Genomic DNA, 13,559 nt, shown 5'->3' with positions numbered 1-13,559 from the left:
AGACCTTAGTAAGTAATAAAACTAATAAACATAGTTTTGCTTGAAAACAATAATTAGTAGGTAATTAATTTTACGTCGGCATTAATACCAGCTTACTTAAATTTTATAAAGGATTACCAAAATTATTTTATAATAATAATAATCTTTGCTTAGCTTTGTAGATTCATTCGTTTTGTACACAAATTTCTAACAAAATTAGAAATATCTAGACCGCAAAAAGTGCATTTGTCACTTTAGTTTTTAGAAGTCGTCGGACAGGATGATATTAATCTCATGGCTCAGAGAATTTTCAGTCAACATTCTAAAAGTATTATAAACTTTGTTGGTTATACGTGCCACGAATTCTTAGTAGAAGTTACGCTAAAAATATGAATTCAAGCTTCCAGCATTATCACGAGCTTCCACGTGCCCTTGTCAAATTAAATATGAAAGTAGCCGAGATTAAGAACTTGATAATTCTTTTTGCGAATTCCTCAAAGAACATCCAGCCATTTCTACGTAAAAAATCCTAAACGCAATATTTGTTAAAAAGAAGAATAAAACTTGTTGCTAGGTACCTCAACTACATTATAAAAAACGTAAATTCATCACTCGTGTAAGATCGAAAGATAAATTAATTACAGCGTTATCTACAACAGAATTGCAATAAACGACCTTAGTGTGGAGTTATTTACAAGCGTTAATTAGGCACCTATTTTCAAGCACTGACGTTGAAATGAAGTGCAGTTCTGACCTTGGAGAAAATTTAAAAAAAATATCTGTTTTATGAGCGGAGCATGGTACGTAACTTGTGTTTTAATACATATCATAAAAACCGCTTGTAACCGGGACAGACTCAATAAATGTCAGATTTGTGGTCACGTGTATTGACACACTCATCAATGTAATAAATATGTAAAATTTTAAAACTGTATGCACCGTCACTTTTTCTATTGTGTTGTCTGTGGTTGAACTATGAATAAGTTTATCTATGGTTATGTCAATATTGAAAAAAAAGCTGGCTTAAAGGACTCGCATTCGGGCCATAATTGTTAAAAAAAAACGCTGTCGTTAACTTTACCGCCGTTTTTAACCAACATCTCCTAGTGTTCTTTCTAGTAAATAAATATTAGAATTAGTGTATTTATAGATACCTAAAGTTTTCGTCAGTGTTCATTTTACGTTCGTTTTCACTGGAAATTGACCTATCTACTAATTAATATGTAAGTAACTAAGTATAAACCCTTCAATTTATATCCAATACAAAACCATATACTCCTTTACTATCTCAACCTAGCCTACCTATTTTAAATTTCTCGGCTATTAGTAAATGAACACTTAACATACCTGTTAAACTAAACACCGTAACATTCTCGAGCTAACGTAATCATAATCAAAGATAACGAGTTCTCATGATAAAGAAAGGGGCAAAGGGCCCTAAATTTTACAAAGCGAAGGACGGAAACGGGCAACAGGAATGCAACCGAAACAAAGAGGTTAGAGAATTGTGTAAGTCACAAAGGGAGAGTCAGATGAATCAATGACATTACAGGGCCCGCAGCGGCCGTGTGATTAGTGCAGGATTGGAATGGCATGAAAGGAGGCTTATGTTCCAACAATGGACGGAAACTAATCTCACACTGACTTACTAACTATCTAAACAGCAGTTCTATGCTGTTGACACGTCAGTAACCGCACGTTACCTAAGCATAGCCGCATATACTACACGTATTGTTTCCGTACGGCTGTTACGAATGCTATAGAAACTAACTAGGCACTAGTAATTAATCATGGCATGATGTGTTGTAGAAGGCTGAACCTCAATGAAAAACTGCCGATTCGCGAGCACAGATAGCTTGCCGGTTTGTTTCATTCATCTCCCCACGCTGGTTAGTGACGATTGAGGAAGATCAGAACCCAACTCCGAGGTGACGTAACTGCCCGTGACAGTGCTGCCAAATGGGTTACAGGCGTCACTCGCCCCACCCGCGACTCATTACTCGGCTTGCACTCTTTCCTTCGTCTAGTCTGCCAAGGTCAATACGCCACGCGCCATAGACGCACTGCAAGCCGGCACGCGGCGAGCATAGACCAGCCTCCCGGCCGCGGCACTGATATAAGTAAGGAAAACTCCACTAACCTGTTCTTTTCCAACTCGTTATGAGTGGTCCTGGAACAAAAAACATACATTTGTAACCGGCCACGGCGACACTTGCCTATCACGCGAGAGAAACTCTCCACTAATTAGATCACGTATACACTGCACTAGCACTGTCGGCGCTCACCTGCTGCCCTGCGACTTCTTGGTCTTCGGCCGTCTCCCGCCCGAGCGGGTCTCCTCGTACACCGGCAGGTTCAACGCATATCCGTGTTCCGCTTCTGCAACAAAGAAAACTGCCATTCCGTCAAAATCAGCTGATTACGACACGGCAAAAATAGACGGGAGCCATGTTGACGTGTGCGTCTACTGCACTCGATTGACAATTCAAACAAAGAAAATCCAATTCACCTCTGTCTCGCCTTTCGAGATATTCAGCAGCTTGGATGAGTGCAGCAATACTCATATTTATATCCCGGGTTACACAGGTATTCACGAACGTCACACGACTTATTCGATTAACTATAAATAAAAAGTATATCGGTCCGCTCCGAAGTTCACGACTGCGTTCACCGATGTCAAAAACACACTAGACGAGTTGGGACGCGCGACCGTGTAAACCGCTTCGTGATTAGTCGGCGACGTTCGTGCGCGCTCGAGCCGCCAGCGCCAATCGCGACGCGGCAATGCCCACAATAAAATACCTGGGTCAATCACGTGAACTTTGTGTTTCCAAACAAAACATTTTTTTTCTATGCGCTGCTGAAGTGGTATATTGAACAAGTTCTATTTGCATGTATTCATTGTGCTGTATGTCGGCTGTGCATTGAAGTGCACTCAACTGCAGGCTAACAGGGACGATTGGTTTAACTCCAACGATTTAGTAATAATTCGTAACGTTCGTAGGGCACAGCGTTTGACCGGCTACATAAACCGCCTTAGATGCTTTATGATATATTTGGCGAACACAGTTAATCTCCATTTCCTAAGCAGTTTACACTCATTAGCGGCTTACAGCTTTTGGACAAAGGGGACGGATACAATAAAATAATTTAAAATTATAATTTCGCCGGTACAATGGCTACGGACTTATGGGGCGTCAATAAAAGGCAACAGATTTACATTTGCGTAACACTTTTAATATTTAATATTTTCAAGCATATCTTGAGGGTCTCGTTCAATGTTTTTAACATGTGGATTCTGGCGTACAAAACTGGCAACAGATGCTTTCTTGGCTTCTGTAACAAAGAAGTATTAGAGATTATTAAACGAAATTAAACATTCAGAAAGCTTCGTAATGAGCAATTTTCTTGAATACTTCCCATAAATCACAAAATCAATAGGATTTCTATAAGATATGTACATGAAAGTGCATGATGTTTTTTAACGGTTTTTACATTGGTCGCCATTATTTCATTGCATATTACATTTCTCACACGCCAATTACAAAACTAAATTAGTTGTTGGCACTAACAAGGGCCCTACAGCACTGATCGACTTCAGGCATCGTTGACGTTTAAAGGGTTAATTGTATAGAAAACAGAGGAATACAACCAAATAAATTCATATTTATGACATATTAATGGTCCAGTACAGAACACCTTAATAGGCGGGTCCACACAGACCGTATGCTCGCTCTGTGTGGACCTGGCTAATTAGAAACCGTTTGAATGCTTTACCCCATGATGGCCATGATCGTCCCAACTATTTTCTTGGATGATCACTAAATATTAATAGCCAATTATAGCTGTGTACGATAGAGTAAACCTGTCGTAACACTGCGCTCAATAAAACTATGATTTTATTTAAGATCAATGTGGAGAAGACCATTTATCGGGTAAGATCGTCTACATGCATAGCGATGCGATGCGGTTGAGCAGAAGAAGCGAAACTCTTCCTTTCTCTCTGTCTTTCTCACGTACATATATAAATACGAGAGTTCCTGCCCAAACAAAAACAATGTTCCCAAACAAAAACGTTATATCTCTCCCCACATTGACCTTAATATCCAAAGTACATAGGTCAACATACTGTTAGTATCCTAACTCTCCTGTAGTATTGGCTGAACACTCTGACCATGGAGCATAAAAAGCTGCAGATCTGGTGCGGACGGAATTCGCATGTAGTTTCTCCTACATCCATGGAGTTATTTATGAGAGATGGGAACCCCATTACGTAGTTGAATATTAAGCTCCATTCATCCTGAAATCATAAATTAACTAAATGAAATTGATCAGGAGAAAAAATTGATATTGGTTATGATTAATCTAATGCCAGGAATTCACTTCGTGGTTTGGTATGCAATCGCATCGCATATTACAAAAAGTTTCAACACCAACTTTCTTTAGATCATAAGCATATGGTGCTTGGACTAAACAGCCAGTTGCATTTCTGTCTACCTACTAATATCCCAAGTTAGCAAATATGATAAATCTAGATAAATAAATTATGGTATAGGATACTGATAAAAATGAATTCAAAAACAGTAATTACTTCCTGTGTGAGTAAGTTAAAATCCGTATGTTCAAAGTCTGATATAGGAGGGTAAGTTCCGTCATCAACTTTCTCATTAAATGTCCGCACAATAGTCTCCAACCTAGCGCAGTTGTACAGAATGAAAGAAGCTCCTGAAAATAAGTGATAGTTGAGGATTACTAAAAATATTGGCACTAAGATACAAAAGAATTGTAAACTGAAATAAATGTCATATACTAAGAAAAAATGACCAAGACCTCCTGGGCCCAGAACTGGAATCGAACCAGCATCCTCTGCTAATGTGGCAGATTCCTCAGCCCTTTAGCAAAAAAAAACTTGAGTTTGTTTCAATAGTACAGAAGAATTCTGTAAAAGAACCATGCCACACCAATAACCAATCTTGCAGCAAGAACTAGGTAATATTATAAATAAACAAAACAGTGACAAATTTGGAGACAATTTGAATCCTACACTTCACCATGTAAGGGTTAAAATACGATAAATGGCTTTACCTTTACTTGACCCTGTTGAAGAACAGTCAAAATTGATTTTGACTGCGCTACTAGGTTTGGTCTGAAGCAATTCAAATATGGCAGCAGATTCCCCAAGACTAGCTATGAACTCTCTCCATTTTGAGTCTGTGGACACCCTGACTCCATACTTGTGTTGAGCTATTAATGTCATCTCATCTTGGCGGAGCCTGGAAACAAATGATAAACATTTTAAATATAATGTGATTGTGATTGGAAAATGTTGCTTTGTACACACAATGCTGATGAAACTATTTATAATAAGTGCAATTTTATTCAACAAAATAAGCCTAAGCAAGCTGCCTAGGCCGAGGCATGTCTACACTGGCCGGTTTGAATTGGTATATACTTGACGAGATTTACCTTTGGCATGAAAAATGAAAGATGTTCAACAATCAGCCTTATCTTCCTATCTTTCTTTTTTATACTTTTTTCTTAAAAATTAAATTTGTCTATTTAGTTTTCACTCACCTTATAAATTCATTCCCATCAACTGAATTTTCTTTGCTCCCTGTTTTAGCATTAACAACAGCCCCACATAGCACCATTCTACTACCATCAGGGCAAATACTGGACGATTTTGAGCTTACAAATATACGTGTCTTATTTCCGCACAATGTACAAAGATTCTGTATAGTTCTGGTTAGATGTTGCAAACGAAGCGTTGTCAAGCTATCATCATTACAAAGTGGATCACAGGTAACTGAATCAAGTGTTTCATTTAATCTTTTAATAACCGTGGCGTCGGTATTTAAGGCTTCTGTCAATCCTATACGAATGGACTTTGTGCGGTCGAGAAATAAGTGAATCCGGTCTTTATGTTCTTTCACTTTGTTTACTTGTAGGATCCAATTCTGTGATTCACGAACTAATTCTTCTGTAGATTTTTTAATGCACTGCATCAAGCTATCAACATTTTCTTTCGCCTTTGAGGCATCAACGTAACCGTGCCAGGATATCACTTTATTTGGAAAGCTGAAGTCGCCGTGTACGTTTAAACTTTCAGAATGTTTTTTTACCAACAATCCTTGCCCGTCTCTGATTTCTCCAGTTAGAAACAAAAAAACGCTATCAGTGAACGTGTCTACAATGTTTTCTATCATTTTTTTTGTGAATTTTTTAGTAAAAGTAACCGTCTCCATATAGCGAACACGCTTTTGTGACATTTGTGACGCAGCTGACGTGCCGTGACATTGAAAGATTGAGTTTCGTTGAAAGCCGGGTTTACACGACTAATGTGGTAACCACATTCACTTTTAGTTTTGTTATCGCGTTGTAAAGCTGTACTTGGGCTGTACACTTGCATTTTTGCTATATTAAGGAAAAAGGTGCCAGCAGTGATACTCGATAAAGGACTACCATAATTTTTTTTAAATAATTAAATAAGTTCATCTTTGCTTCGACTTACCTCAACTAAATTTCTAAACGAAAATTAGCTGACGTCGCAACTGACGTAAACATTTTCACTGGTTGTCAAATTTGTCAAATGCAGTGCAGACTCGCAGGCTGTTTAATAAACTGCAGCGTTTTGTAATATCGGCGAAAATCTTTACAATTCCGACTCAAGATTATGCTTTAATACAATGACGAAGTACATACATTATTTGTTTTTCATCTTTCTGTCATGGCAAGTCGCCACGGTCTCGTCCGCCGATCACCTGCTAGAAGGTATTTATTGTGGAAAAGAAAACTGTTACGAAGTCTTAGGGGTCAACAGAGACGTGACAAAAAATGAAATTGGAAAGGCATACCGCCAGCTGGCGAGGAAATACCACCCGGACTTGCACAGAGATCCGGAGGCTAAGAAAGTTGCAGAAGAGAAGTTCAAGCAAATCGCGACCGCATACGAGATACTTCGAGATGAGGAAGAAAGGACCGACTATGATTACATGCTGGACAACCCACAGGAGTACTACGCGCATTATTACAGGTACTACCGGCGGCGCATGGCACCTAAAGTGGATGTTCGAATCGTGATTGCTGTCACTATCTCAATTATATCGATAATCCAGTACTACAGCGCGTGGTCCAAGTACGACACGGCTATTAAGTATTTTATGACTGTGCCAAAGTATAGAAATAAAGCTTTAGAAATTGCCAAAGCTGAATCTAAGGAACTAAACTCAAAAAGTAAAGGGAATAGAAAAAGTAAGGCAGAGCAAAAGGAGGAGCAAGATAGAATCATACGCAGAGTTATTGAAGAGAACATGGATATAAAAGGAGCATATGCAAAGCCAGAAATCACAGACATTCTCTGGGTGCAGCTAATAATACTGCCTTACACTATTTCTTATTATATTTATTGGTACATGAGGTGGCTTTGGAAGTTTACTATTTTGAGGCAGCCGTATGAAGAGCAGGAGAAATTATATCTAATTAGGAAGTACATGAAGCTAGGTCAGCACCAGTTTGACTCGTTAGAAGATAGTGAGAAGCAAGAGTTTCTTGATGAAGAGTTGTGGATTAAAGAGAATTATGTAGTTTGGAAGGCAATTAAAGATGAAGAATCCAAGAAGGCTTTAGCCGAAAATAACAAATATAAACAGTATCGGAGATACATCAAGTCACATGGGGTGGGACGGATGACATTTGATGACTCTTGATGAATCTATGTTGTGATATTTATTTTAACTCTAGGGTCTGTTCAACCAAAATCACTTTTGTACTGTCTTATTTATTTATATTATATGTTTGTGACATCCTTTGGAGTTAAGGATAATGCATTTAAATCTATTTCTCACAATAAAACATAAGTTATACAAGTAGTTACTTTTATTTGTTTATCTGTCTCAACATGAACTACATCGATTCAATTATTATAATAGGTACATAATTACATTCATAGTTTACATTCATCACACATGGCAATTCATTAAGGCATTCTAATCCGACATCAGGCGCTCATTTTATACAAGTACAACAAACATTTTATATCAAGGCAAGTAGTAGATACACAAGACCATTCCATAAGTCCCAAACATTTACATTGAAGACTTTCAATCAGTAATAATATTTCAGTATTTTGTACCAGCAAATTTTTATATTAGGAGTTTTTATCACACAGTAAGACGTTAGCAAGCTATGGAATCAACATTAGGAATAAAGTTCAACTCATATTCATACTCATTCATTTATTTGATTAGTGATTTTAATTTTATAATCATGAACAGAACCTTAACGAGTTTATAAAGAATCCTTTAATTTTGTCATTGAGTACATATTAACAATAAAAATAATGGCCACTTTTTGTATTGATTACATTATGAAATTACAGAAAAAAAACAATATGTATATTAAAGAAGGAAAAAATAATATGTATGTATATAAATTAAGAACTGCCAGAAATAGCCATTATTCTTGTTTGTAATTATTACTCAAAAACAAAATTAAAATTTTATGCTAATGTCGACTCCACAGCTTGCTAACGTCTTACCGTGCGTTAAAAACTCAGATGACTAATTATTATTAACAATTCAACTTTAGCATTTGGGCCATATAGAACAGCCTTGTGCATATTATAAACAGGAGATCCTTAATTTAAGAATTATTATCTCACAGTATCACTCACATGTTCTGCAAGTCTGATAACTCGATCTCAAGTCATTTAAAATCAGTTTTATATTCTTAATTGCATTGGCAGTGCATTTGTGATAATTATATTAGTATGCAACATCAATACGTAATTTGTTTGCTATAATATTCCAGTGTAAAAGTCCAGATAATCAATATTCTGTCAACATCTCTCCAAAGCTTTCTCTAGCTTAATGTATAGGTCAAAATAGTCTTGATTACACGACAAATATTATTCCTAACGTTTTACACATTTGCAAAAGGAAATGATGGAATGTTATAAATATAATTTACATCAAAATCTATTGCTTACAATTTCCAACATCGAATATTACAACACAGTTCTATAGTCTGTACATTTACAAGAATAGGGCACCATTTCAATACTTTGGTTTAACAATTACTCCCTGCATAAAAAAACTTGATATCTATAATGTTCAAATTTATGGTGCATTTTTAGGCAATAAAGTATTATTTGTACATTCAATATGGTGTGATAGTTTTATATGTATATTCTGTACAGATATAAGTTTATTTTTTCAACTTTGAATACGAATATTATGCGATTCAACTTGTACTTCTCTTGCAGTATTCATTCGATTCCTACTGGACTTATGTATTTCTAAAAATATTGCAGGATATAGCAATGAACCCTATTATTTAGTCTTATTATGATGTTTTGTTATTAATTGTAAATAGGCATCTAACTATATGTGACTTCCACCGTTTACAGGTAATCATTTCAGTTTGATTAAACACATTATTTTTACATTTTACTCTATCATACGAGCTATTTAATACAAAATGTTGATGAAATCGATTTACTTCAATTTTATTTTGGGACATAAGCCTATATCCATATCTATTAAATTTAACTGTAAGTTCTAGTCTTTTCAAGTGTGTCTCATTTTAAATCAAGTATACTTAAACGATCTTCGCTATCCTTCTCTCTTCATCTATCCAGCCCTACCAATAAAAGAAACAAAATGTGCGTATGAAACGCGCGGTTATAATACGATAAACGCAGCGCCAAACGCGTTTGTTGCACACTCATTTGAAATCAGATAATCTCTTGACCGTATATTGTTTTTCATCTCTCCTATTCGGAAAGTTCAACTTTCATAGGCTGATGCCCGGGTGGAAAATTGCATTTCCCACTCAAGAGTGGAAATATTTTTTTTATTTGTACTTCGAGCATATTATTAAAATAAAAGCTCTCATATTAGCTTCCGCATTTCAGATCAAGTATTATCGAAATTGAATGTGAATTGTATATGGTTTTAATTTTTTTTCCAATCGATATTTAAATGGCCAATACGTGCGCGTTGGAGGGTCTGCCATCTTGTGGCCTGAATCGGAGCCATAAACAAGTACATTTACACGTCACGTGTTTTCTTGTGCATAGTAGGTTCTGCCATCTTGTGGGCTACATTGGAACAATAATCATCACATTTACGCCTTGCGCCAAAATTTGATGGCTCCTGTGCTGCCTCCTATAGTTCATGCACACGCTCCCTATCCGAATCCCTAATTCTCTTAACCTATAATAAACCTACATTTCTTGTGTTTGACTTTCCTCATAGTCGAAATGAAAAGTAGAGTGTTTATTTAACTCGCGTAAAAGTAACCATCTCACCCTCGAACTATTGGCGAGCGCCAAAATATCTCGGGTGATATGGTTCCCTTTCCACCCTTGGTTAACGATCTACTATTACGCGGTAAACGCATTTTCATTTTCTATACATTCCGTGATCGCATGCGTTCAACGCTACGTCTATGGCATAAAATAACCGCGCACTTAACTCATTGAGGTTCGACGAAGACCTACCTTAATTTTTGTTTACTTGGTATACTTTATTTACTTGCAAACATGTTATTTGATTCATAAAAACCTTACATGATAGACAAATAAAACAATTGCTTCTATATGTAATAATAATAATATCCTTTTTAGCCCTGATAGGCTTAACTATTTACCCCCTTATTCATAAACCTGTACTAAAGTTACGATGCCGCTGATCATCGTTTGTCCCTTTCCATCATACCAATACGTCGGAAAGGGACAAACAATGATCAGCGGCAGCGTAACTTTAGTACACGTTTATGAATAAGGGGGTTAATATCTTACAAAAACAATGAAACCGAACAGATACCCTTTTAAAGTTCTTTCTGTTGGAAATCTACCAAGTAAAGTAACCCACCCTTCGCTCTTTGTCTTTCAAATTATTGAATAATCTAATGAGAATCAAGTTGTTTGTGCTTAATACTGAGATAATTTTAGTAATCTACATGTATTTTTGTTTAATAATAATAATGGACGCAAAACCAAAGCCTTTTCAAGGTGACATAATACCTAAATAATTTTCATAACAGAAATCATTCAATCAAAATCAAATTTACAAGTAATTTACAGATCACCGTAGCTGCAAAGTAACAAAACTAAATTTGATTTAATCATAAATAAAAATTAACACCACATTACCAATCTTATTCAAATTCCGACCTTACTACTCAAGCCATAGCGCACATATCACTTTACACCGCTTTATCACTAGCTGCCTTAACTAAAAGGCTATTGACACTAACGTAAAATATTATTTTGGCGCTATTTCACGTATCTTTACAGCTCTTCTATATCCCCATACAAAGGATATCAATAGGTAGTTTCATGTAATCTTACTTGGCTTCGTTTCTGCTAGAAATGTGCAGTTTCCATTGCTATAAATTCTCTATTTTTCACTCCCCGATCTTAAAGAAAAACTTATGTCCCTTAGAAGATGTTCGTAATCGACTTCGTTCGCCGTTTAGCTCTCACATCTCTAGCGGAAAAGCTGCCAATATCCGAAGAACTTCTTATTACCGGGGCAAAACCCAGCGCCAGATAACGATATCTCGCGGTATACATATCGACTAGACCGTCACCTCCATATTCACATCCAAAAGTATTCGCACTCATTGAAACAGTGAAAGCGCAGGTAGTTCCACTTTGTCCTAACCGAGGTGAGCATAGCTTCATAATCGGTCCGTGTTAGAGTTAGAACTCTGCGTGGTAGACAATAAGGTGGACTAGCGGCGGCGCCGGGCCGGCGGCGCGGGCGCGCGGCCTCACACGGGCGTCTCGTGGTCCGCCTCCTCGATGCGGCCCAGGCGCCACGCGTTGGGGTCGCTCGCTGTCGACATTACAGATTATTCGCCATGGGGATGGTAGAAAATATTACAGATTATTGAACGGCAGGAAGAGGTGTTAAGCTACAATCGAACATCTTACAAAACTCTAACTCAGGTCAATGTGAGAAAGACCGTCTACATTATAATTCGTCGCTCTTCTTTTCTACGTCTGTTTCCGTAGGTATATACAGTTTCCAGCTTTCCACGCGATGTTTTCACTATTCTATGAAGTTAAGACGACGATAGACTGGCGTTATTTAAACCACTTGGAAAATGGACTAATACAGACAACGAATTAGACCAAATAAAAACAATCGTTAACATCGTCATTGAAAAAGAAGTGTTTTATCTCTGAATCTGAAATACGAGTAGGTCTGAAATAATTTTCTTCAGGTCCCGTTATTAGTTAGACCTGTCTAAAATAACATAAACCCAAAAGCTCACCAGCCAACAGTCACACAGACAAAACATGCGTGTTACTAACCACACCGCCAGTGCTTGTGCCGTGTGCAAATACAAACCTCATAAACTAATTCAATCTGACGTTTGTGGTTAATATCGAGACATACACAAGTATACACGTATGGAAGGTAAAGGCAAGGAACAGAAACTCCTTAGGCAGAATTGTTTCAAGTGTCCAGCTGTCAGATATAAATTATAGTTCCAAATCTCTCCAGAGTAGCTCAGAACCTAGGCGTCATTGACGGAGTGAAGTGCGCTGTCTATGATTAGATTTTTTTCTCAAGTATTCTAGGTATTGTAGCACCACCTATTTATGGTTTTTTTCGGACTCTTTTTGGTATATGGAGATTTTGTTCCTTGCCTCTACCTTCCATATATATACGGTTAAAACACTGATACGAAGCCGCATGCCGTTCTTATGTGTGACTGAGCGGTATGCACGATGTCCCGCTCGCACACCAGAGCGACGTGTGGATTCGCATTCAATGTAAATACTGTCATACTGCGGACGGATGTCTACGACCAATAAGCATGACCGAAAGTAGACGGGAATTGTATCTCGTTTTGATTACGGGAAAAGACGTTGTTTGCCAATATGTCAATGTCTTACTCTAAGGAAACATATTTAAGCGAGACGCAGTTCTTGGATTTGATGCTCTTTTCGAACCGCTTTCTCCAGATCTCCAATGATGATCTCCAATCTTGATTGGTCATATATTTCAATTTGTATTGGTTAGCGCTTGACCGTCCGCGTTAGGTGTATTTACATCCGTGCCTACAAGATGATATTAGTGTATGCGTGTGTGATATGTATGTAAGTGTTTCAAATGTGAAATTATTTTGTTATTTTACTACATTTACATACGTAAGGCTGAATTTAATTGAACGCGTTAATAAAACAGTTACGCAGTGTAAGCGTTTCAAATGAATGTGGATGTTGATTGATGAATTTTTGGCTCTATGATTCCAATTCGTTAAATTTTGAAAATAGAATGAATAAAAACTTTTTTAACGAACAATATTCTAAATGTGTTGTCAGTTTTGTGATTGACATAGAAAAAAGTAAAATGGTTATGAACACACTTGAATCTAAAGCCAATAAAAACAATAGTGAAAGTTAGGGTGAGAAAATAATGAAACAAAAAATTACCTCCAAATGTCGATCTTCCAAACATGCTCAGGGATTTAGGACTTAAAGGATGGGACGATAAGGATCATTGTATATAAGCTCATATTTTCTTACGTAAACTATAAAGTATTGCTTATTTTAAGGGGTA

At 37.0% G+C, this 13,559-nt stretch overlaps 4 protein-coding genes across 5 annotated transcripts in view; 1 reads left to right on the top strand and 3 right to left on the bottom strand.

Annotated features, from left to right (window-relative positions):
* LOC133522643 (max dimerization protein 1-like) overlaps positions 1-2,751 on the bottom strand; it is a 528,219-nt gene extending 525,468 nt beyond the window's left edge. The window contains exons 1-3 of one of the 2 annotated variants that reach the window (XM_061858026.1): positions 2,489-2,751; positions 2,265-2,358; positions 2,120-2,149 (exon numbers count right to left, since the gene is read on the bottom strand). In XM_061858026.1, the coding sequence (XP_061714010.1) occupies positions 2,120-2,149; positions 2,265-2,358; positions 2,489-2,543 (179 nt within the window). In that variant the 5' untranslated portion in view covers positions 2,544-2,751. Of the gene's footprint in view, positions 1-2,119; positions 2,150-2,264; positions 2,374-2,488 lie in introns of both variants that reach the window. The other variant, XM_061858025.1, reaches the window with a different exon arrangement.
* Positions 2,752-3,194: 443 nt separating this feature from the next.
* LOC133522640 (DALR anticodon-binding domain-containing protein 3) lies at positions 3,195-6,253 on the bottom strand. The gene is made up of 5 exons (XM_061858020.1): positions 5,554-6,253; positions 5,065-5,252; positions 4,571-4,704; positions 4,109-4,279; positions 3,195-3,315 (listed from the first exon to the last, which is right to left on the bottom strand). The coding sequence occupies exons 1-5, from the start codon at positions 6,246-6,248 to the stop codon at positions 3,196-3,198; spliced, it is 1,308 nt and encodes a 435-aa protein (XP_061714004.1). The 5' UTR covers positions 6,249-6,253; the 3' UTR covers position 3,195.
* A 235-nt stretch (positions 6,254-6,488) lies between these two features.
* Positions 6,489-7,844, top strand: LOC133522642 (dnaJ homolog subfamily C member 25 homolog). The gene has a single exon (XM_061858024.1). It carries the CDS (start codon positions 6,666-6,668, stop codon positions 7,683-7,685), a length of 1,020 nt encoding a protein of 339 aa, XP_061714008.1. The 5' UTR covers positions 6,489-6,665; the 3' UTR covers positions 7,686-7,844.
* LOC133522641 (blood vessel epicardial substance-like) overlaps positions 7,837-13,559 on the bottom strand; it is an 82,706-nt gene continuing 76,983 nt past the window's right edge. The window contains exon 6 of the mRNA XM_061858021.1: positions 7,837-11,822. Coding sequence (XP_061714005.1) covers positions 11,758-11,822 — 65 coding nt within the window. The 3' untranslated portion in view covers positions 7,837-11,757. The remainder of the gene's footprint in view (positions 11,823-13,559) is intronic.

This window comes from Cydia pomonella, chromosome 11, assembly GCF_033807575.1.
Source record: "Cydia pomonella isolate Wapato2018A chromosome 11, ilCydPomo1, whole genome shotgun sequence".
Taxonomy (NCBI): domain Eukaryota; kingdom Metazoa; phylum Arthropoda; class Insecta; order Lepidoptera; family Tortricidae; genus Cydia; species Cydia pomonella.
Note: the sequence above shows the minus strand (reverse complement) of the source record. Positions and strands in the feature narration are given on the sequence as shown.